Here is a 24,004-nt window from a genome sequence, read left to right on the forward strand (position 1 = left end):
AGCCATGGCTCTGTGTGTACACTAGATCACCTGTTTGTTCTGTAGACTCTCCCACTTGGCCTTCCTCTTCTCTGCACTGCTGAGCGGCAGGGCTTTCCCCTTCTGGTTCAGGTGGCGAGGGGTTAACAGGTTCAGGCTACAGGGAGATGTCAGAGGTCAAACACTGGATGAGTTGAACAGACAAAGGGTTCTCCCCATATCTTTACTCATGTTGATGTTGGTCATGCTCCCCACACTAGCCATGGAGAGACAGAGGTCATCCTTATGATGACAGAGTTGATTAAGATACATTTTCTTCTCCCTCCCTCTCGTCCTCTCCCCCTCTCATCCTCGCTACCCCTCTCATCCTCGCTACCCCTCTCCCTCTCGTCCTCTCTCCCTCCCTCTCCCCCTCTCATCCTCGCTACCCCTCTCCCTCTCGTCCTCTCCCCCCTCACTCTCCCTCTCTCTCTCGTCCTCCCCCCTCTCTTGTCCTCTCCCCCCAACTCTCCCTCTCGTCCTCCCCCCTCTCTTGTCCTCTCGTCCTCTCCCCCTTCTCTCGCCCTCTAAGTCCTCTCGTCCTTTCTCGTCCACTCCCCCTCTCTCTCGTACTCTTCCTCTCTCCCGTACTCTCCCCCCTCTCTCGTCCTCTCTCTCTCGCGCCCTCTCTCTTGTCCTCTCCCTCGTCCTCTCCCTCTCTAGTCATCTCTCCGCTCTCTCTCTCGTCCGCTCCCTCTCCCTTTTCCCGTCCTCTCCTGCCCTCTCCCCATCTCCTGTCCTCTCTCCCTCTCGCCCTCTCTCTCTTCTGCGTCCTCTCCCTCTCTCGTCCTCGCTCCACTCTCGTCCTCTCCTTCATGTGCTCCCTCTCTCATCCTCCTCCTCTCGTCCTCTCCCTTTCTTGTCCTCTCTCGTCCTCTATCTCTCTCCCATCCTCCCTCTCGTCATCCCTGTCTCTCCCTCTCTCGTCCTCTCCCTCTCTCGTCCTCTCCCTCTCTCGTCCTCTCCCTCTCTCGTCCTCTCCCGCTCTCGTCCTCTCCCTCTCTCGTCCTCTCCCTCTCTCGTCCCTCTCTCGTCCTCTCCTTCTCTCGTCCTCTCCCTCTCGTCCTCTCCCTCTCGTCCTCTCCCTCTCGTCCTCTCCCTCTCTCGTCCTCTCTCTCTCATCCTCTCTCTCTCGTCCTCTCTCTCTCGTCCTCTCTCTCTCGTCCTCTCTCTCTCGTCCTCTCTCTCTCGTCCTCTCTCTCTCGTCCTCTCACCGTGAGGAGGTATGGTCTACATCCAGTAGTGGCTGGTTTACGTTGGACAGGTCCAGGTTGTACTTGGTTTTGTAGTACTCAGCAAACGTCTGGTACTCAGGTGACGGGAACCTGCTGAGAGGTGTGAGGTCTGTGTAAACGTCAGCCACGTAGAAACGGTGAGGCTGATCAAAGTTACGATACCTGAGAGAGAGAGAGAGAGAGAGAGAGAGGGTTTAGAGGTCAAGGTTTGGCATAATGGAACAGTGAAGATGTACTTTAAATCCGGCACTCAAAAATTGCGAGATGTTTACATCCAAATCTGCACCATTGTAGTTTCAGTTTTTGAAATAATCTTATTATCGTGTGGGTCATGTGAAGATGTGTCTCAAATGGCATCCTAGTCAAAAGAAGTGCACTATATAGGGAATAGGGTGTTATTTGGAACTTAACCTAAAACTCCATTGGCTCCTCCGTCAGAGAGGGGTATGTAGTGAAGTGAGCAGCGTACCGTGGAATGATGACAGCGTCCTGGTAGTCTTCCAGTTTGAAAGTGAAGGGATTCTGCTTGGTGTACTGGGTGGTAGGAATGCCAACACGAGCCTCGGACTTCTCTATGTCCTCCATGAATTTAAAATCCAAATCTAGAGTGTTGGAATCCTCAACTGAAAGAGGAGACAGTGTGTTAGTGATCTTATATGACGAGGGAATCATTAGTTACGGCATGAAGGACAAAACACGCCATGCCGACGAAAGGTAAAGAACAGTGGGTAGCAGTACTATCGACTGACAACATGGGCTGACAATTTTTGTTCATTTCCCAACAAATCTACATATTGAATCACCACCGTTGCAGTGTGTTTTGTCCTTAAAAAACAGGGCCTACAGTATTATGTGTAATGTTGGGGTCTCACTGACCCACCTTGAGAGGTAGAATGCAGTAGGCTAACTCACCAACATTGAGAGGTAGACCGCAGTAGGCTAACCCACCAACATTGAGAGGTAGACCGCAGTAGGCTAACTCACCAACATTGAGAGGTAGACCGCAGTAGGCTAACTCACCAACATTGAGAGGTAGACCGTAGTAGGCTAACTCACCAACATTGAGAGGTAGACCGCAGTAGGCTAACTCACCAACATTGAGAGGTAGAACGCAGTAGGCTAACCAACTCACCAACATGGAGAGTTAGGGAGCCTACTGCGTTCTAACTCACCAACATTGCAGTATAGCACAGTAGGCAAACTAACTCACCAACATTGAGAGTTAGAGCGCAGTAGGTTAACTAACTCACCAACATTGAGAGGTAGAACGCAGTAGGTTAACTAACTCACCAACATTGAGAGGTAGAACGCAGTAGACTACCTAACTAACTCACCAACATTGAGAGGTAGAACGCAGTAGACTACCTAACTAACTCACCAACATTGAGAGGTAGAACGCAGTAGGTTAACTAACTAACTCACCAACATTGAGAGGTAGAACGCAGTAGACTACCTAACTAACTCACCAACATTGAGAGGTAGAACGCAGTAGGTTAACTAACTCACCAACATTGAGAGGTAGAACGCAGTAGACTACCTAACTAACTCACCAACATTGAGAGGTAGAACGCAGTAGGTTAACTAACTCACCAACATTGAGAGGTAGAATGCTGTAGGCTAACTCACCCAACAACATTAAGGTAGAGCACAGTAGGCTAACTCACCAACATTGAGAGGTAGAACGCAGTAGGTTAACTAACTCACCAACATTGAGAGGTAGAACGCAGTAGGCCGAGTCGGCCTGCGTGGGATTGAACTCCAAAGCAGGTTTCTCCAGGCGGAGGATGTGAGAGAAAATGTACTGGTGTAGTCTGGTGATCAGGTCCAGCTGGACAGCACTCAGAGTGAACCCAGCCTTCTGGAGCTCCATGGAGATGGTCACCTCACCAGACCGCGTGTACACAGGAAAGTGGGGGATCTGGGGAGAGGGAGGAGGACGGGGTTAGGTGAGTATCACAGTAAACTTAAATAAAAGGGCATACTAACTGTGGAGAAGCAAGGTGGGCCCTGCTGTCTAGCTGTTGCCTCCTAGAAAAAAATATGTTCTCTATCAGTTTCAATTGAAATGGAATTGCTTGTTTGCATCCCTAAATATTTGATTTGTTTCCTGGCAGGTCCTCAATGGGAAACTGAAATAGGTGTGTTCCTTACCCGAGGTATAGGTTTGGCAGTCAGAATGCCGAAGCACCTGGTAGTGTCCTCTGGAGGGTAGAGCTTCCTGCGGCGGAAGTTGAGCTCATCAGGCAGAGGGGTGGTGAGGACCATGCCAATCACATACAGGTAGTAAGACTGCTCCGGTACAGGGTAACTGTCCCGAAGACACTCTGGTATCTGGACAGGAGAGAGAGACAGAGATCATCTAGCTGTTGGATGCTCCAGAAGGAACAGTCAGATCTGACGGCCCATAGGGCTCTGGTCAAAGTAGTCCACTGTTGTATCAAAGTAATCGGGTGCCATTAGGGAAGCATCCAGTGTAGAGATATCTCACGGCTTTAGGGTAGCATCCAGTTTAGAGATATCTCACAGCTTTAGGGAAGCATCCAGTGTAGAGCTATCTCACAGCTTTAGGGTAGCATCCAGTGTAGAGATATCTCACGGCTTTAGGGTAGCATCCAGTGTAGAGATATCTCACGGCTTTAGGGTAGCATCCAGTTTAGAGATATCTCACAGCTTTAGGGTAGCATCCAGTGTAGAGATATCTCACAGCTTTAGGGTAGCATCCAGTGTAGAGATATCTCACAGCTTTAGGGAAGCATCCAGTGTAGAGATATCTCACAGCTTTAGGGTAGCATCCAGTGTAGAGATATCTCACAGCTTTAGGGTAGCATCCAGTGTAGAGATATCTCACAGCTTTAGGGTAGCATCCAGTGTGGAGATATCTCACAGCTTTAGGGTAGCATCCAGTGTGGAGATATCTCACAGCTTTAGGGAAGCATCCAGTGTGGAGATATCTCACAGCTTTAGGGTAGCATCCAGTGTAGAGATATCTCACAGCTTTAGGGTAGCATCCAGTGTAGAGATATCTCACAGCTTTAGGGTAGCATCCAGTGTGGAGATATCTCACAGCTTTAGGGTAGCATCCAGTGTGGAGATATCTCACAGCTTTAGGGAAGCATCCAGTGTGGTGACAACTCACAGCTTTAGGGTAGCATCCAGTGTGGTGACAACTCACAGCTTTAGGGTAGCATCCAGTGTGGTGACAACTCACAGCTTTAGGGTAGCATCCAGTGTGGTGACAACTCACAGCTTTAGGGTAGCACTGCCTCCTCTTGGTGGATCCTGGTCTGCCTGGAACACTGGTCTCCTCCTCGTCATGGAGATCCAGCTCCTCCTCGTACTTCACTGTCTCTTTCCCCACAGGCATCAAGTGGTCATCCAACTCACCTGGAGAAGAGAACGGCAGAACCATTTAACTACCGTAGAAGTATAGCAAAATAGAATGCCCAAAAAGTTAAATATGTCACTGCACAGCAGTTAATACCAGGTCCCCCTCCTCTCCCAGGACAAACTGAACCCCCCCTCACACCCCAGCAAATTCAGTTACATTCCCACAAGCTTGAAGAGAGAGAGAGGGAGATTTGAGGGAGGGTGACAGAAAGAGAAATGGGGAGGGAGAGATACAATCAGGGACTAGCTGCAGAGAGTACTGCATGATGAAGGATATTCTAACAAATAGTTGAATTTTATTGACCTTTTTTGTGAAGATTTTCACAACAAAGTAGCGCCACTGCCTTCTCTGCCAGTCGTGCACAGTTCATGATTGGCCCCTGCAATGACAAAGAAAGTTTACATTGGTCTCAAAGACATCCAGAAAACACACTGAATCTTGACGTCTCAAATGGAAAAAGTGGATGCTACACATTGGTGGTGGATGAGTTGAGTTTCGCCCCCATGTAGCCTACTACAGCCATCTGTGCACCTGGAAGCACTGTATAAGTGTCCCAAAAGTCACCCTTTTCCCTATATTAGTGCACTACTTTTGACCAGAGCTGGAATATATAGGCAATACGGCCATTTGTGAATCAGACCTACAAATCAAATCAATCAGACCAACACATCAAATCAATGAGGAAAGCCTGAGACTCACAGCGACGGGCACCCGTAGAGGGGAATTGATGGGCAAGTAGAGGGTTGACTGGTAGCGCCCATCCTTCAGCTCCTTGGTCTTACACTTAGGTGCCAGGTGGGTAAACGGGTCACTGGGCAGACGGGCACAGTATCTAGAGAGAGGGTCATTAGCACACCAGACCATCCACAGCCAAATTAAAACAAAATCAAACATATTTTGTTCTCAGTCCATTTAGAGCCTTGTTTCCAAGAACCCTTTAAAAACGGTATAAATCTTTCACAGATTCAAAGCAGCGCTGGCGGTTCTCCCTTTACCTGTTGATGTGTCCGATAGCTGTGTTGATGGTGACGCGGGGCCCTCCTTCCTCAGAGCGGAGCACGTAGGGAGGCAGGATGTTGTCATCATCCTGCACCGGTTCCACCTCAAAGTCACCGACCCCCGCTGCCTTGGAACACTTGTTTCTCAGGATCTGAAGACGTCAAGAAAAGACCTCCAGTCATCAGTATTAGGGTTGTCACAATACTAGCAGAGAAACACCAAGGACCTCTCATATCATCCAAGGACGGGCCTTGTGGACACACACAAATCAATTAAACAGACAGATAGTTCCCTATACAGTACAGTGCACTACGCTATAGGGGGCCACTTGGGATGCATCCTTAACCAAATCTCTGAGAATCCCTGTGTTCCTCAGACAGACACAATGGGGCCTTGAGGACAGGCTCTGAAAAGCACACCTTCTCTATGGCCTTGTAGGTCTTCAGGTCTTCCTCGAAGGTCTTGGTCCTCTCACTTTCAGCCAGCATGACGTAGTTGGAGACAGGGGCTCTGGCTCTGCCTTTAGACTGAACGTAGGACCTACAGTCAAGTCAAAGTTTATTGAAAGGTCATTTTCCAGGGGTCACAACACACTTTATATGCTTAAGAGGAACATGTAGAACGGGAACAATATCAACAGTATAAAACAGAACAAAAACAGAAGCCAATAGTCCATTGAGCAAGAAGCAACAAGGTAGTGGATGGACAAGCAGTGCTGTACCTGTACTCAGTGGGCAGGTCAAACCTCACCACCAGGTTACACTTGGGAATATCTACCCCTTCCTCCACGATGCTGGTCGCTATGAGCAGGTTGGTCTCGTGGGCACGGAACTTACGCAGAACCTGAGAGATAATGAGGAAATATGGTTAGGTCTGAATGGAAGGAGGGGAGAGAGAGGCAGAAAGAGAGAGAGAGGCAGAGAGAGAGAGAGAGGCAGAGAGAGAGAGAGAGAGGCAGAGAGAGAGAGAGAGAGGCAGAGAAAGAGAGAGAGAGGCAGAGAAAGAGAGAGAAGCAGAGAGCGAGAGAGAGAAGCAGAGAGCGAGAGAGAGAAGCAGAGAGCGAGAAGCAGAGAGCGAGAAAGAGGCAGAGAGCGAGAAAGAGGCAGAGAGCGAGAAAGAGGCAGAGAGCGAGAAAGAGGCAGAGAGCGAGAGAGGCAGAGAGCGAGAGAGGCAGAGAGCGAGAGAGGCAGAGAGCGAGAGAGGCAGAGAGCGAGAGAAAGGCAGAGAGCGAGAGAAAGGCAGAGAGCGAGAGAGAGGCAGAGAGCGAGAGAGAGGCAGAGAGCGAGAGAGAGGCAGAGAGCGAGAGAGAGGCAGAGAGCGAGAGAGAGGCAGAGAGCGAGAGAGAGACAGACAAACAGACAGACAGAGAGGGAGAGGCAGAGAGAGCGATAGAGAAGCAGAGAGGGAGAGAGAGAGAGACAGAGAGAGAAAGATAGGCAGAGACACACTAATGTAGGGGTAGGTCAATTTCAATGTAAACAGATGGGATAATGTCACAATCCAAGATGTTGTGTTCCCACCTCTTCCTGTTTCCTGAACTCCACCTCCATCTGCTTGTTGCGTGGCTGGTTCTTTCCGATGCTGTGTCCTGTGATGAAGTTACTGCTGATGTAGGCCAGCTCCGGGTCCTGTTTCCCTGCCTCCTTTATTAACCTGACACAGAGGGACAGTAATCATGGAAATGGTATTAAGACAAACAAAATCCTCCCCCCAAAATATACTGCTAAATCACAAAGTTAACTCAATACAATTCCTTCCATTCTTCTAGTCTTTTGAGCAGTGTACAAGAAACAATCCAAGGAGACAGTGTAGCAGAGGTATCACACATTTGAGCCAAAATGGCATTGAACGCCAGATGCGTACCGGTTGAGGACGACGGCCGTGTAGCGCCTCTCAACGAAGATGATCCCACACAGGATGTTGGTGAACGGCGAGGGGAAGTTAGCCTCGGGTTTCTCCTTCACCTCCACCTCCTCATCCTCGTCTTCGTCTTCCGAGTCACTCCACGACACGTAGTTGTCCTCGTTGCGGTTGTTGTACCACTCCACACTCTCAAACTGTTGCCTCTCAAAGGGCTTGTACTCATGGAGGATCTCCAGGAGACGGATGACCTTCGGGGTCACAAACTTCAGGTCCAGAGAGGCCGGGGAGAAGAGTTCCTCACACAGGGCGTGGACCTAGGACACCAGGAAGAAATAACTTCATAATAAACCCTGTGGACCTATCCTGTACCAAGAGGGGAAACTCACTTGCCCTTGTGTACACACACACACACACACACACACACACACACACACACACACACACACACACACACACACACACACACACACACACACACACACACACACACACACACACACACACACACACACACACACACGATTGTACAGCAACACAAAATACTAAAAGCAATCAATACCATGTATGTCATGTAGCCAAATCAAATCAAACTTTGTCACATGCGCCGGTATACAACAAGTGTAGACCTTACCGTGAAATGCTTCCTTACAAGCCCTTAACCAACAGTGCATTTCGAGTTACGAAAATATTTACTAAATAAACTAAAGTCAAAAATATTCAAAAGTAACACAATAATGAGGCTACCGGTATATACAGGGGGTACCGGTACCGAGTCAGTGTGCGGGGGTACAGGTTAGTCAAGGTAATTTGTACATGTAGGTAGGGGTAAAGGGACTATGCATAGATAATAAACAGCGAGTAGCATCAGTGTACAAAACAAATGGAGGGGGGGGTCAATCTAAATAGTCCGGTGGCCATTTGATTAATTGTCTTATGGCTTGGGGGTAGAAGCTGTTAAGGAGCCTTTTGGTCCTAGACTTGGCACTCCCGGTACCGCTTGCCGTGCGGTAGCACAGAAAACAGTCTATGACTTGGGTGACTGGAGTCTCTGACAATTTTATGGGCTTTCCTCTGACACCGTCTGGTATAGAGGTCCTGGATGGCAGGAAGCTTGGCCCCAGTGATGTACTGGGCCGTACGCACTACCCTCTGTAGCGCCTTATGGTCAGATGCCGAGCAGTTGCCATACCAGGCAGTGATGCAACCGGTCAGGATGCTCTCGATGGTGCAGCTGTAGAACTTTTTGAGGATCTGGGGACCCATGCCAAATATTTTCAGTCTCCAGAGGGGGGGAAGTTTTTGTCATGCCCTCTTCACGACTGTCGTGGTGTGTTTAGACCATGATAGTTTGTTGGTGATGTGGACACCAAGGAACTTGAAACGCTCGACCCGCTACACTACAGCCCCGTAGATGTGAATGGGTTCCTGTTCGGTCCGCCTTTTCCTGTAGTCCACGATCAGCTCCTTTGTCTTGATCACGTTGAGGGAGAGGTTGTTGTCCTGGCACCACACTGTCAGGTCTCTGACCTCCTCCCTATAGGCTGTCTCATCGTTGTCGGTGATCAAGCCTACCACTGTCGTCAGCAAACTTAATGATGGTGTTGGAGTCGTGGGTGAACAGGGAGTACAGGAGGAGACTAAGTACACACCCCTGAGGGGCCCCAGTGTTGAGGATCAGCGTGCCGGATGTGTTGTTGCCTACCCTTACCACCTGGGGGCGGCCCGTCAGGAAGTCCAGGATCCAGTTGCAGAGGGAGGTGTTTAGTTCCAGGGACCTTAGCTTAGTGATGAGCTTTGAGGGCACTATGGTGTTGAACACTGAGCTGTAGTCAATGAAAAGCATTCTGACATAGGTGTTCCTTTTGTCCAGGTGGGAAAGGGCAGTTTGGAGTGCGATTGAGACATCTGTGGATCTGTTGGGGCAGTATGCGAATTGGAGTGGGTCTAGGGTGTCTGGGAGGATGCTGTTGATGTGAGCCATGACCAGCCTTTCAAAGCACTTCATGGCTACAGACGTGAGTGCTACGGGGTGGTAATCATTTAGGCAGGTTACCTTCGCTTCCTTGAGCACAGGGACTATGGTGGTCTGCTTATAACATGTAGGTACAACAATGGATGTCACGCAAGCGCTTTACAGAACTCAGCTAGGCCTACATAGCAACACAGGATACCAAACGCAACGGGAATCACACAAAGAACATACACAAGAGTAAGTCGTTACACACATACCTTCCTCAGGATGGTGTCGGTGAAGAGAAGGAACTTCCTGTTGATCTCTTCCTGTTCGTGTTTGATGTACTTCTGCAGCTCCCTCACCATGATGCCAGCCACCTTGTCGGCACACCACGGCCCCAGCACCAGCAGCACCGCCCGGCAGTCACTCAGCACCTGGGGAAGGAGATCAATGAGGATCTTTGAGAAAGTTTTAATCCTAGAAAGCATGTGTGTAGTAGCCTACATGTTGTTTGAGGTACAGTAGGCCAACATAGCTCCTTTAATAGGTCAAAGCTGTATGCCAGAAAACATTTGTAGTGCATGGGTGAAGTTAGGCCTTGTGGTGCTCATGTGAATTTCCTTTCTTTTTTTAAGCTTCAGACCAGACTCACTTCTCCCTTAAAACATACTTTTGCTATTCAATACTCTCTTTTGTAGATTAGGACTATGCACACATTCTCATTAGCAGACCTGTTTGGATATGAAGGTGGGGTCAGACCTGTTTGGATATGAAGGTGGGGTCAGACCTGTTTGGATATGAAGGTGGGGTCAGACCTATGAAGGTGGGGTCAGACCTGTTTGGATATGAAGGTGGGGTCAGACCTGTTTGGATATGAAGGTGGGGTCAGACCTGTTTGGATATGAAGGTGGGGTCAGACCTGTTTGGATATGAAGGTGGGGTCAGACCTATGAAGGTGGGGTCAGACCTGTTTGGATATGAAGGTGGGGTCAGACCTATGAAGGTGGGGTCAGACCTGTTTGGATATGAAGGTGGGGTCAGACCTGTTTGGATATGAAGGTGGGGTCAGACCTGTTTGGATATGAAGGTGGGGTCAGACCTGTTTGGATATGAAGGTGGGGTCAGACCTGTTTGGATATGAAGGTGGGGTCTCTGTCCTCTCGAGGCACAGGTATGTTGCAGTCGTTGAGGAAGTGGAGAGCCCCGTCCAGCTCGCTCAGTAGATGCTCTGAAAGGCCGCTCTTGTCCAGGTAGGGTCCACAGTCCAGTACCACCTCTCTGGGCTGGGAGGCATATCTGAGACACACACAACACACAGTTAAATGTTCCATTTTCGATCATAATAAGTAAGGGCTCGACTCAATCGGGACCCAGAAGTTCAGTGCGATTTAAATGTAAAGGCAATGTTCCCGCGTTAGCCAAGATTGCTTTCATGGTAAACGCTGCATATGTCGGCTCAATCGGAAATTACCTTAACATTTCAATCGTGCTATACAACTGAACTTACACGATACGGATTGAATCGAGCCCTTAGATTATGTGCACAGGAGGTACCTGATCCTAGATCAGCAGTCCCACTCTGAGACGCTTTCTGAATACAGGCCATGATGTGTAGAATTACCTGTCAAGGACAACGAGGTCAGTAGCTGTCTCTGCATTGCTCCGTAGGATCCGCTCCAAGTTCTGGATCTTCTGTTCCAGTTCAGACGGGTCACATTTACCATTCAAAATGGATGCAGTGAGGCCCAGGATCCGAGGGCTGCACGGACAGCCCTCACATAGCTGAAACAGGAGATAGACACAGCAAACACATTACTGAAACAGAGGAGAGATAGACGAAACAGAGATGAAGAGACAGCAATCACATCGCTGGAAACAAAGAAATGGGAGACAGGAAGACTGAGCCAGCCTAACACAAGGAAACTCCAAAAACATTGACCAGCCTCCAATGGGGTCCAATAATGAAGGCTGACTGACCACACTTCTCTCATCTACAAAATGGGGAACAATATAATGAATAATCTCCAATCTCCATAAGGCCTTGGCTTTCGCCATACAGGGAAGAAAGAGTATGTGCTTGGCTTTCAGGCGACAGTTGAATGCATAGCTACGTAGAACAGATAGTAAATGTACCTTCATTATATCCCGGTAGGGATGGTCCGTGATTGCCAGGTGACACTCATCAAACACCACCAGGTTGAGTTTCCATAGTGGCAACACTCCACTCTTCAGCACATGCAGGAAGATATGGCACGTCATAACGAGCACCTAGAACAGAAATGATGGATAGAGTGAGTGGAGGATGGCATATTGCCTCGAAGAATAGATAACAGTTGTGTGACAGTATTCTGTGATGGACACAATCAATAACTTCTCCCCTTATGGACAAAACATTGAAGGTAATCAGTGTTCTTTTTCAAAGTTGTTGAAATTGAGGGGAGAAAACTTTGGTAATGTTTTATTTTGTAGAATTACCGTTGGTATTTATCATGAAAGAACTCTAACAATTGGTAGTTTATTCTGGCAATTGCTTAGAATTATATGAAAATTGATAACAATTGTTCAATGAACGGCACCTGATTCTCAATCATTTCTTGGCTCCACTTTTCCCTGGACCATGATGAGGTCTTCTCCACACACATGTATTCTCCAACCTGGAGATCAGAGTGGGTCCTAACACTAGCTGCTTGCTGAATCACAGACGATGCTTTATTTACCATGGAATAGAAGAGGGGAAAACAGAAGAAGCATGGTCTCAATCATATTGATGTCCACTTATTAGAAGTTCATATTTATAAAAAGGCTGCATTGTGACTCTCCACCCTTCTCAATCCTTCCCCTGAAAGTGTGCACTTCCACTCTGCCTGAAATGTATTTAACAATGTTGAAACTCCATCCAACCAATGCTTACACCAATCTAATGCTTTTAAATCCATGACAGGAAGTGCACGTACACACTTTGGGAAAAGTGTGAAGAAATGGGATGCACCAAATAGTACATTTATCTGCGTCTTTAAATGTAGCTACCTGCATTCACCAGGAAAACTGTCCTCTTCCCCTGTTCGACTAAGTCTCCCCGGATTTGGTGGGAGAGCTCTTTAGTTAGGAGTACTGCAATAAAGGTCTTCCCTGAGCCAGTATTTAAGCAGACAATAGTATTGTGTTCAAGAGCTGCTTCAAGAAGTTCAACCTGGCAGGGCAGATGAGGTCACAGTCATTAGTTTCAAACGTTATGCACTATAACTGGTTACAAATAAATAAACTCGTGAAATAAAAGATAGATGCTGCACACTGACGAATGTTCGCAGTTTATTGAGCGAAAGATCAATGGTGATGAAAGTACCAATGTCTACATACAACGCAATGCACTCTCCTAGTGTATAGTCAACTGTCAGTTTAAACCGTCAGTTCAGCTCAAATGTCAACTGTTAGTTGGACTACTTGCTCATTCCTCACCTGATATTTCCTAGGCGTGTAGATGTTGTCGTGGATGGCCTCCTGTTGCCACGGGAGACCAAAGAAAGGGCCCATGGGATTGGAGGCGGGGGTGACCAGCTGGAGTCCTGCCATGCTGCTTTTGGGGGATGCTGGGGGGTGCGGTCCTCCACTCTTCCACTTTATTTTTTATCTAATTTCATCATTCCCCTCTAAAGCTTACTGGTTCAGACATAAACGGACAGCATGCAGACATGATGTTACTAATAATACAAGATTTGCTAATATTATTGAATGACATGATCAATAATAATTATTTGAATCAATCTCCTCCTCTAAAGCTAACTGGTTCAGGAAGAAACAGACAGCATGCAGGCATGATGTTGCTAATTATGGGCAATTCCACAGTAACAGAGTGATGCAGACTCAGTGCAGATGCAAACTTCATTAACAGAATGACGGTTGGTGCTGTTTGTGACATCATTCTGTTAGCAAACTTTGCATCTGCACTGTTCTTCAAGTAAACGTGTTTTTGTAAAAATGTCAGTGGAAATGGTTAAAAGTAGTCTTTGTGCATAGAGTTGTATAGTTTGTTAAACTTTGAAATAAATGTTTTTTGTTTGACATACATGAGTCTCAGCATCACTGTCACCGTGGAATTGCCCTAATACAATAATTGCTAATATTATTGAATGACATGACCAATAATAAATCATTGAATCTTTCTCCTCCTCTAAAGCTAACTGGTTCAGGAAGCAACAGACAGCATGATGTTACCAGTAATACAATATTTACTAATATTGACAAGACATGATCAATAATAAACATGATATTCACACAAGTGAAATGTATACTTACAGGTAGCGGCATAGACTCTGTGATGGGCCAGGCAGGACTTCTTCTAGGCTTCATCTCAACTAGAGGAGCTGTACTGAGAAACACACAACCCGCTTAACATTAAAACCATTGACAGACCTATCGCACAAAAGCAAATGAAACTGTTGTTTCCTAGATTAAGGCTAACTATCATATGTCAGGCTTATGGTAAAATGTATTTTACCTCTATGCAGTTGACTGGCTGTAATGGCAGGGCTTGAGAAGCTGAAGATTCTTCCTTCCTAAACAGAAATGACAGACAGAAAGGGAAAATACATGAGAGCACAGACATCTTGGGAGGAAATGGGAGAGTTCTGGTGTGGGCCGGAGGGGAGTGGAGGAGGGAGGGCGGTGGAATGGGGGGGGGTCATCTAAATTCTGGATGGTCACTAGCTTTTCAACACATTGTTGCCGCCCTAAAATCAAGACCCCACGTCTGCCCTGACTACCGCTGCTCAACACAGCTGCAACCAATACCAGCAGTCATTTCAGCTCAGCCAGCACAAGCCCTCATTTTTATTGAGTGATCACATTTGCTGCTGGTTAAAAGGCGGTTGGCTCCCTCTCGCTGGCTGCATCCCAAATGGCACTCTATTCCATATATAGTGCACTACTTTTGACCAGAGCCCCCATGGGCCCTGGTCAAAGGTAGTACACTACTTAGGGAATGGTGTGCCAGTCTCTCTGACGCCATGCGAGAGAGAACATACAAGCATATATAAATAAAATACAAACGATTATTTTAGGCCTAACCACAATTAGTCTACTGGTCGATTGTTTGGTAGATTGGCTGTTGGTCGATCAAGATCTTTTTAGTCGAGCAGTAGCATATTTATATATATATATTTGCACCCATCTCAGTGAATTAATCTGAAAAGGGTTATGGTAATTTATGTTAATGCTTTCAATATATTATTATTCCAGTCTTATTCTCGAAATTGACACATTGTTCGCAGAGCGCACAACCTATGCTAAACCTGTGAGAAACAAGTTTTTGTTTATTTCAGTCCATTTCTGAGTTTTGTCAATTCAATTCAATTTAGTCATTGTCTTTTGTTTGGAGCGCTCCTGTCAATGTTGAGTAAGGACACGCACCTGATTACGCATAAGTACACTACCGGTCAAAAGTTTTAGAACACCTACTCATTCAAGAGTTTTTCTTTATTTTTACTATTTTATACATTGTAGAATAGTGAAGACATCAAAAACTATGAAATAACACATATGGAATCATGTAGTAACCAAAAAAAGTGTTAAACAAATCAAAATATATTTTATATTTGAGATTCATCAAAGTAGCCACCCTTTGCCTTGGATGAGACCTTTGTCAATTTGGGTATCTGATAGTATTTTGGATTGGCCAGTGGAAACGTAATAAAACAGGCCTACCTGATTCCTTCTTATCAGTGCTTGACTTGGGTGCTGGTACTGTTTATATATAGGTACAGGAGCTCCACAATACTTGTGTGATAATATTCTATAAAAAGAACAGGAGCTCAAACGGTAGAACATTTGAGATGCTCCACTCTGCTGAGCTCTTGCCAAAGTCAAGCTCTGCTTCTTATCCCTTGCGCAAATAGCCTACAGCTGTGTCTGTCCCGAGCTCACTGGAGCAGGAAACTCTGAGGGCCCAGGAAACTTTATATGATGTTGCAAGTTTGCTAGTGCAAGCATGAGGCAGACTGAAATTAATAGTTGATACAATGTTTCAAGTTCCTTGCAGACAGGCCATGTGTAGCCAATGTGATTTATAGGATTTTTAAAAAGTAATAACTATCAGGATATTTTCTACAATGTTTTTATTTGTTGCCTTTTTGTAGGCTATTTTTACATATTTACTTTTTAGGTTGATCATTTTCATTTAGATTTGGAGAGAAATTTGATTAAGCACGTGACATTGATTTTGAGATAAGACGTTATTATAAATGAAATGAAACTGTTCCACGAAAATGTGCATATGAAAACCAGAACTGGCACGCAGATCGGTAGAAATGTTCATATAAATTGGCATTCCACATGACAAAGGTTGCCGACTCCCCGTATAGACTTTTACCGGCAACTTCAGGAGAGTAATGGCAGAATCTGCGAAAGCCAGCAGGAGAATGGTTGGGTCAGGGTACGTTATTTTTTCTTTCTTCTGGTTATCTCGATCTCTGGCTCCCTCGAGTCATGTATGTTATTTCATCAAACAGTAAGCTGATAGAACCAGGCATCCTGTGCCGTACTGCATCAGCATCGATTAGCCCCCGCGATATACAACTTTCAGGGATGTCAGGAACCAATATACGCAGTTAGTTAGGAAAGCCAAGGCTAGCTTTTTCAAACAGAAATGTGCATCCTGCAGCACTGATTCCAAAAGGTTTTGGGACACTGTAAAGTCCATGGAGAATAAGAGCACCTCCTCCCAGCTGCCCACTGCACTGAGGCTAGGAAACACTGTCACCACCGATAAATCTAAGATAATCGAGAATTTCAAAAAGCATTTTTCTACGGCCGGCCATGCTTTCCACCTGGCTACCCCTATCCCGGCCAACAGCTTTGCACCCCCCACAGCAACCTGCCCAAGCCCCCCCCCCGCTTCTCCATCACCCAAATCCAGATAGCTGATGTTCTGAAAGAGCTGCAAAATCTGGACCCCTACAAATCAGCTATGAGGCTTTATTAGGCCTACTTACAATTGGTCAAAAATGTAGCATCCTACATAAAAATATTTTCAAGAAAAAATAGCCTGCACATCCGACCTAAACAATGTAACTAATAATTAAAATCACTCTAGTGTTTAATTAGTATATTGCAATTACTTCGCCACCATGGCCTATATATAGCCATACCTCCCTTACCTCATTTGCACACACTGTATATAGATTTTTTTCTACAGTATTATTGACTGTATGTCAGTTTATTCCATGTGTAACTCTGTGTTGTTGTATGTGTCGAACTGCTTTGCTTTATTCTTGGCCAGGTCGCAGTTGTAAATGAGAACATGTTCTCAACTAGACTACCTGGTTAAATAAAGGTGAAATAAAAAAATAAAAAAGCGCACATTTGTAAATGCCAAACTCTAAAAGTAATTGGAAAGGTAGATACAAATTATGTGACACACAATAAAGAATGTAAACAAGATGTTTTTATTTACAGTAGTGATGGACAACCGGAGGCATTTGGAAAACAGGTTAGCAAACACTTGTTTTCACAACTGTAGCAGGTGTAGCCCATCATGCAAATGTTTCCTATTAGCAGGACATTAGACTTTTTGTATAATCCGGCTACTGTTGTGAAAATCCCTCAACTAGCAATGTATGATGCTTAAGTCCTCTACAGTGTTACATTTCTAACTCATAACAGCAGTACAGAATTTATTCAGCAACATCTTTATGCTTTAGTTAATAAAATAAACAAGAAAAGGACATTGAAATGCAGATGTTTATATAAACTACATTTTAGTTGCACTTCCACCCAGCTCCACGACCACAGGTAAAACCTTGCTGAGATGATCAATGTATTTGTTGCATTGTTGTATCGTCAATTTCTCTAGCCAAAACATCTTGATGGCCTTGACCAGTTCATCTTTGCTTGTCGGCTTGGCAGAGTTACGGATGAATGTTTTCAGTTGATGCCAAACAAGTTTGATCGGGTTTAAAAATCAGGAGACCTACATGTAGAGATTAAAAATATATTTTTTAGATATACTGTAGGCCTACCGAAGGTGTTGTAGGTCTTATTTTAAATGTTTTATTTAACCATTATTTTACTACATAAAGGTCTACTTACTCTGCTGGCGTCTTGACCCAGTTTATGCCCTTATTTAAAATGCAAACCCAAGCGGCAGTGTGTTTTGGGTCGTCTGCATTTGGAGAAGAAAAAAAGACAGGCCTAACAGCCCAAATTAGGTACAATAATATAAATATACATGTAAATAGGCCTAAATGTAAATAAATATTGCTATAATCCTACCTTGAAAGAAACGATGTCGTCCCAGAAAAACCTCTCCGACATAGGGTCCAGCATATCTCCTAAGGATGTCTTCCTCAAAGAAATCTCAAGCCATGATACCTGAAAAAGGAGGCAAGGTGAATTATTGTGGAACACTTAAAATATTGTAGGCTTCAACTCAGACTGTTATGTACCTTTTGCTTTGTCAATAGCCAAACTCACCATTAAAAACCGAATATGGGCCTGGTCCCCGGAGAGAAATTGCCCCCCACACATGGAGCAGATGCTTGATCTTCCTTTTTTTGTAGCAATTTCTTTTAAAACATTTTTTCAAATTATCATAACATTAACCATGTGTGTTCGCTTGTTTTGTACTGTTCTGTAGTTTCGACCCAATGATTCGTCTGACAAAGAACTTCGCGTTCTGCAGGCCCAGGCATGGATCAAAGCTGGCGAGACGTTCAATAATGTCATCTTCACAGACTAATCAACTGTGGCCCTTCAGCAATTTGCTCAAAATTGCTACAAAAAAAAAGGAAGATCAAGCAACCGAGTCCCAAGCATCCGCTCAAACTCCATGTGTGGGGGGCAATTTCTCGCCAGGGACCAGGCACATATTTGATTTTTAAATGGTGAGTTTGGCTATTTACAAAGCAAAAGGTACATCAAATATTGTAGGCTACAACTCACAGACTGTGAGTCTGTGTAAATATATATATAATTTCTTACCAAGCCTTTCCGTAAGTCCACCCAAGTTTCTTCAACTGTCTTCTTACTGTAATTAGAGCGATGTTGATGTCGTGCCGTGATGCCAGCAGATTACAGATTGCCGATTGCGCATTCATCAGTGAGTCGATGGCTTGAATAGTCTCGCTGGAAATTAAATTCAATGTGAAAATGTGCAGCATATAGTAAAGACCAGCAGTCGATTTATTTAAGCATTATTTTTAGCATTATTAGGCCTACATTAAAAGTATGGTAGTCTACTGTAGCTGTTAATTTTCCGGGGATTTCGAGATCGGCGTAAAACAGGCATCTGATGAGTGTTTGCGAATAGCATTGTCCGTGACCAAAATCCCCAAGTCTACCAGTATTTTTGAAATGTCTCCAGTAGATTTTCCGTTCCTGCTGAAAGCCCTGACAACAGAACTTGACCAACTGCTCACCAGGCACAGCAAGGGCCGCCCGGACCGTTATGCTGTTCTGCTATTCCAAGGATGTGTAACCGAAGAGTGATACCACGACTGGGATACAAACGGATGGATCCCGAGACAAATGTGGCTTACCAGCGAACCTCCGGGTGATCATCATTAATATTGTGTCTCAGAAGTTTCCGTCCATGACTGATGCAACCCGAAAAAGCATTAAAAGACAGAGTTAATGAGTACTTGAGGTCACCGAGAAAGTCTGGACATGGCCTGCTCTCCCTTATGTAAGGAATTAGGCACTTTCCCATGTTTACTACAGTATGTACTGTATTCTATGTATATTTGTCAGACTGCACAGTAGCCTAAAAAAGAAATGCAGGTGGCTTATATCTTCAAAATGCTTTATTATCCATATGTTAAAGCATATACTGTACAGTATTGTATTTCTTCATCAGCAACTTTATGCTTTCGTAAATAAAATGATAAAAATACTCTTTCAAAATGCTGATGTTTATTTAATTACTTGTTCAAATATGCCATATTCTTGAGATATGTGACTGAATAGATGCCTTTTTCTTGCTCACTCTTGGTTAAATGAAAACGAACTCTCCAAAATATCGTTACCTTTTAAACAAAGTGATTATTATAAATTAATTTAGAATGATATAAAAGACACTTAGATATTGTCAGATATTCTCACAGATCCTAAGGGAAAATTCCCCTTAGATATTAATATAGAGTCCTCCAATCCTCTAAATGTAATTATTGGTGGAGAGTCGCGGCATTGAATTCTTTTTTTTCAATATACTGTAGGCCTACCATAGGCGTAATGAGTCTCACTAGTGTTGATTAATGTCTAATGTATAATTCTGTAGTTGACATCACAACTATGTTGTGAAGACATCACAACAATGAAATAACACATATAGAATCATATTGTACAGCGCCATATTTTCCGTTCCATTCTAACAGAAACCCAGAGGGTTTTTGTTTATTCATGGACTATAAACACCATAATATTAATCTAATTAATTAAGCAAGTACCAGTCAAAAGTTCGGACTCACCTACACATTCCAGGATTTTTCTTTATTTTTACTATTTTCTACATTGCAGAATAATAGTGAAGACATCACAACTATGAAATAGGCCTGCTCTCCCTTATGTAAGGAATTAGGCACTTTCCCATGTTAACTACAGAATTTATTGTCGACTGCACAGTAGCCTAATAAACAAAAACACATTTCGTTAATAAAATAATGATTCAAAAAATACTCTCAAAATGCAGATGTTGATTTAGTTATGGATCCATTCCATAACGAATTACTATGGGAATAAATATCACTGATTTACAAAAATATTGAAACAAAGTTGGCTAATGAAGGCAAACAATGTAGAATCCTCCGATCATGTAGCCTACTCCTGACGTCACGTTGTACAGCGCCATAGAAACCGCGAGGGTTTCGTTTTTCCTTTATCTCTGAATAGAAACATTATAATATTAATCAAATGAATTAAGCCAAATTTCTTAAAATCAATCCCATATACTATGTTATTACAAAAAAGGTTTAAAATTCTCTGGTAATGCCAATAGGGAATACTATCAAATGCTTCTCAAAAATGCCCTCTGGTGGTCAAACTAGCAATAACAGAAAAAAATGGCTGAGAATTAAACGACGTGCCACAGAATGCCAAGGCAGCACGCAAGGTGAGCCACAGTATGACAACTTTTAAAAGGAGGAACCACTGTAACTAGGTGTCTGGATGGACTGTAAACTCTCCTTTCAGACTCACATTAAGCATCTCCAATCCAAAATTAAATCTAGAACCGGCTTCCTATTTCGCAACAAAGCCTCCTTCACTTATGCTGCCAAACATACCCTCGTAAAACTGATTATCCTACCAATCCTTGACTTCGGCGATGTCATTTACAAAATAGCCTCCAACACCCTACTCAGAAAATTGTATGTAGTCTATCATAGTGCCATCCGTCTTGTCACTAAAGCACCATATACTACCCACCACTGCGACCTGTATGCTCTCGTTGGCTGGCCCTCGCTACATATCCGTCGCCAAACCCACTGGCTCCAGGTCATCTATAAGTCTTTGCTAGGTAAAGCCCTGCCTTATCTCAGCTCACTGGTCACCATAGCAACACCCACCCGTAGCACACACTCCTGGTATATTTCACTGGTCATCCCAAAGCCAACACCTCCTTCGGCCGCCTTTCCTTCCAGTTCTCTGCTGCCAATGACTGAAACGAATTGCAAAAGTCACTGAAGCTGGAGACATATCTCCCTCACTAACTATAAGCATCAGCTGTCAGAGCAGCTTACCGATCACTGCACCTGTACACAGCCCACCTGTAAATAGCCCACCCAACTATTTCATCCCAATATTGTTCTTTTTTTTATACCCCAGTACCTTTACTTGCACATCATGCTTAGGGTCATTGTCCTGCTGGAAGGAAAACCTCCGTCCCAGTCTCAAATCTCTGGAAGACTGAAAGAGGTTTCCCTCAAGAATTTCCCTGTATTTAGCGCCATCCATCATTCCTTCAATTCTGACCAGTTTCCCAGTCCCTGCCGAAGAAAAATATCCCCACAGCATGGTGGTGGCAGCATGGATGGTGTTCTCGGGATGATGGAGGTGTTGGGTTTGCGCCATACATAACATTTTCCTTGATGGCCAAAAAGCTAAATTTTAGTCTCATCTGACCAAAGAGAGAGAAGCATATTTCAACCCTGCAGGAACGACACAAAACGCAGAAATAAAAAAATTATTAATGCCTTAAGTTTGACGAGCTTCTGTTGGCACTCCAATATGTCGCATAAACATCACAAATGGTCCTTTTGTTCGATTAATTCCGTCGATATATATCCAAAATGTCAATTTATTTAGCGCGTTTGATCCAGAAAAACACCGGTTCCAACTTGTGAAACGTGACTACAAAATCTCAAATGTTACCTGTAAACTTTGCCAAAACATTTCAAACTACTTTTGTAATACAACTTTAGGTATTTTTTTACGTAAATAAATCAATAAAATTGAAGACGGAATGATCTGTGTTCAATACAGGATTAAAACAAACTGTAGCTAGCTTTCTGGTCACACGCCTCTAACAAACAGGACACTTCGAGTGACCCTCGTTCAAGATGGCCATACTTCTTCATTACACAAAGGAATAACCTCAACCAATTTCAAAAACTGTTGACATCCAATGGAGCAGGTAGGAACTGCAAGAAGGTCCCTTAGAAATCTGGATTCCCAATGAAACTCCATTGAAAAGAGAGTGACCTCACAAAAAAAAAAATATGGTTTGTCCTCGGGGTTTCGCCTGCTAAATAAGTTATGTTATACTCAGACATGATTCAAACAGTTTTAGAAACTTCAGAGTGTTTTCTATCCAAATCGACTAATAATATGCATATATTATCTTCTGAGGATGAGTAGCTGGCAGTTTAATTTGGGCATGCTTTTCATCCAAAATTCCGAATGCTGCCCCCTACCCTAGAGAAGTTAATGCCCTCCTTGCCTGGTCCGTGAGTTTTGGTGGGTGGCCCTCTCTTGGCAGGCTTATTGTGGTGCCATATTCTTAACATTTTTTTATAATGGATTTAATGGTGCTCCGTGGGATGTTCAAAGTTTCAGACATTTTTTTTTATAACCCAACACTGATCTGTACTTCTCCACAACTTTGTCCCTGACCTGTTTGGAGAGCTCCTAGGTCTTCATGGTACTGCTTGCTTGGCGGTGCCCCTTGCTTAGTGGTGTTGCAGACTCTGGGGCCTTTCAGAACTGGTGTATATATATACTGAGATAATGTGACAGATTGCACACAGGTGGACTTTATTAAACTAATTATGTAACTTCTGAAGGTAATTGGTTGCACCAGATCTTATTTAGGGCCTTCATAGCAAAGGGGGCGAGAACATATCTCTGGTAGGGAAGAGTGGGGGGAATTGTTTGAAAGTTGCGCGCTTACTATTAGTAAGGGGAGACGGGGTGGAATTGTTTGAAAGTTGCGCGCTCACTATTAGTAAGGGGAGACGGGGGGGTTGTTTGAAAGTTGCGCGCTCACTATTAGTAAGGGGAGACGGGGGGGTTGTTTGAAAGTTGCGCGCTTACTATTAGTAAGGGGAGACGGGGTGGAATTGTTTGAAAGTTGCGCGCTCACTATTAGTAAGGGGAGACGGGGGGGTTGTTTGAAAGTTGCGCGCTCACTATTAGTAAGGGGAGACGGGAGGGTTGTTTGAAAGTTGCGCACTCACTATTAGTAAGGGGAGACGGGGGGTTGTTTGAAAGTTGCGCGCTCACTATTAGTAAGGGGAGACAGGGGGGTTGTTTGAAAGTTGCGCGCTCACTATTAGTAAGGGGAGACGGGGGGGTTGGTAAGGTAAGGGGGGATTGGTAAGGGGGGACGGGGACGGGATTATAACAGTCTTTATATCTATTATAGACATGTTTGCTCAGTGGTGAACCGTGGCCTTCAGTGGGCGGAAAACATCTTCCAACACGTTGTACCAAACTCAAAAATAACAAATATAAAGGGCTCGACATCAGTGCTTGTCCACTTGACCAGGGAAATTTTGTATTAATTCTCGGACAACAAAAATATAAATATAAGTTGTTAGAATCACGCAAAAATCCCAATATCAAACAATTAGGCTACTCCGATCCGAATTGGATCAGTGTCCTCCGGATGTAATGTGTTGCACACGGTCCTCCCAATCTCTGCAGAGCGCATGGAGTAGAATTATTGTAGGCCTGCATTGACCGGCACAAGCGATCTTCCAATCATGCAGTTGCTAGACACGTTTTTGAGATCAAAGCCTCATTTGTTGATATTCATTACTAACAGATCCACAGATGATGCAATCTCTATTGCACTCCACACTGCCCTTTTCCACCTGGACAAAAGGAACACCTATGTGAGAATGCTATTCATTGACTACAACTCAGCGTTCAACACCATAGTACCTTCAAAGCTCATCACTAAGCTAAGGAACCTGGGACTAAACACCCCCCTCTGCAACTGGATCCTGGACTTCCTGACGGGTCGCCCCCAGGTGGTGAGGGTAGGTAGCAACACATCTGCAACACTGATCCTTAACACTGGAGCTCCCCAGGGGTGCGTGCTCAGTCCCCTCCTGTACT

General features: G+C 44.6%; 1 protein-coding gene across 3 annotated transcripts in view; it reads right to left on the reverse strand.

The window, feature by feature from the left end:
* The window catches only part of LOC139563834 (endoribonuclease Dicer-like), a 71,201-nt gene that overhangs the window by 40,666 nt on the left and 6,531 nt on the right, over positions 1-24,004 (reverse strand). The window contains exons 2-23 of one of the 3 annotated variants that reach the window (XM_071382764.1): positions 13,953-14,010; positions 13,751-13,818; positions 12,914-13,114; positions 12,485-12,647; positions 12,034-12,164; positions 11,591-11,725; positions 11,079-11,239; positions 10,585-10,753; positions 9,733-9,891; positions 7,504-7,817; positions 7,161-7,293; positions 6,362-6,483; positions 6,060-6,180; positions 5,637-5,791; positions 5,341-5,473; positions 4,945-5,020; positions 4,498-4,637; positions 3,405-3,584; positions 2,958-3,171; positions 1,723-1,876; positions 1,233-1,415; positions 31-136 (exon numbers count right to left, since the gene is read on the reverse strand). In XM_071382764.1, coding sequence (XP_071238865.1) covers positions 31-136; positions 1,233-1,415; positions 1,723-1,876; positions 2,958-3,171; positions 3,405-3,584; positions 4,498-4,637; positions 4,945-5,020; positions 5,341-5,473; positions 5,637-5,791; positions 6,060-6,180; positions 6,362-6,483; positions 7,161-7,293; positions 7,504-7,817; positions 9,733-9,891; positions 10,585-10,753; positions 11,079-11,239; positions 11,591-11,725; positions 12,034-12,164; positions 12,485-12,647; positions 12,914-13,027 — 3,063 coding nt within the window. In that variant the 5' untranslated portion in view covers positions 13,028-13,114; positions 13,751-13,818; positions 13,953-14,010. Of the gene's footprint in view, positions 1-30; positions 137-1,232; positions 1,416-1,722; positions 1,877-2,957; positions 3,172-3,404; positions 3,585-4,497; positions 4,638-4,944; positions 5,021-5,340; positions 5,474-5,636; positions 5,792-6,059; positions 6,181-6,361; positions 6,484-7,160; positions 7,294-7,503; positions 7,818-9,732; positions 9,892-10,188; positions 10,223-10,584; positions 10,754-11,078; positions 11,240-11,590; positions 11,726-12,033; positions 12,165-12,484; positions 12,648-12,913; positions 13,115-13,750; positions 13,824-13,952; positions 14,011-24,004 lie in introns of those variants that run through there. The other 2 variants (XM_071382763.1, XM_071382765.1) reach the window with 2 other exon arrangements.

This window comes from Salvelinus alpinus, chromosome 34 (assembly GCF_045679555.1).
Source record: "Salvelinus alpinus chromosome 34, SLU_Salpinus.1, whole genome shotgun sequence".
Taxonomy (NCBI): Eukaryota; Metazoa; Chordata; class Actinopteri; order Salmoniformes; family Salmonidae; genus Salvelinus; species Salvelinus alpinus.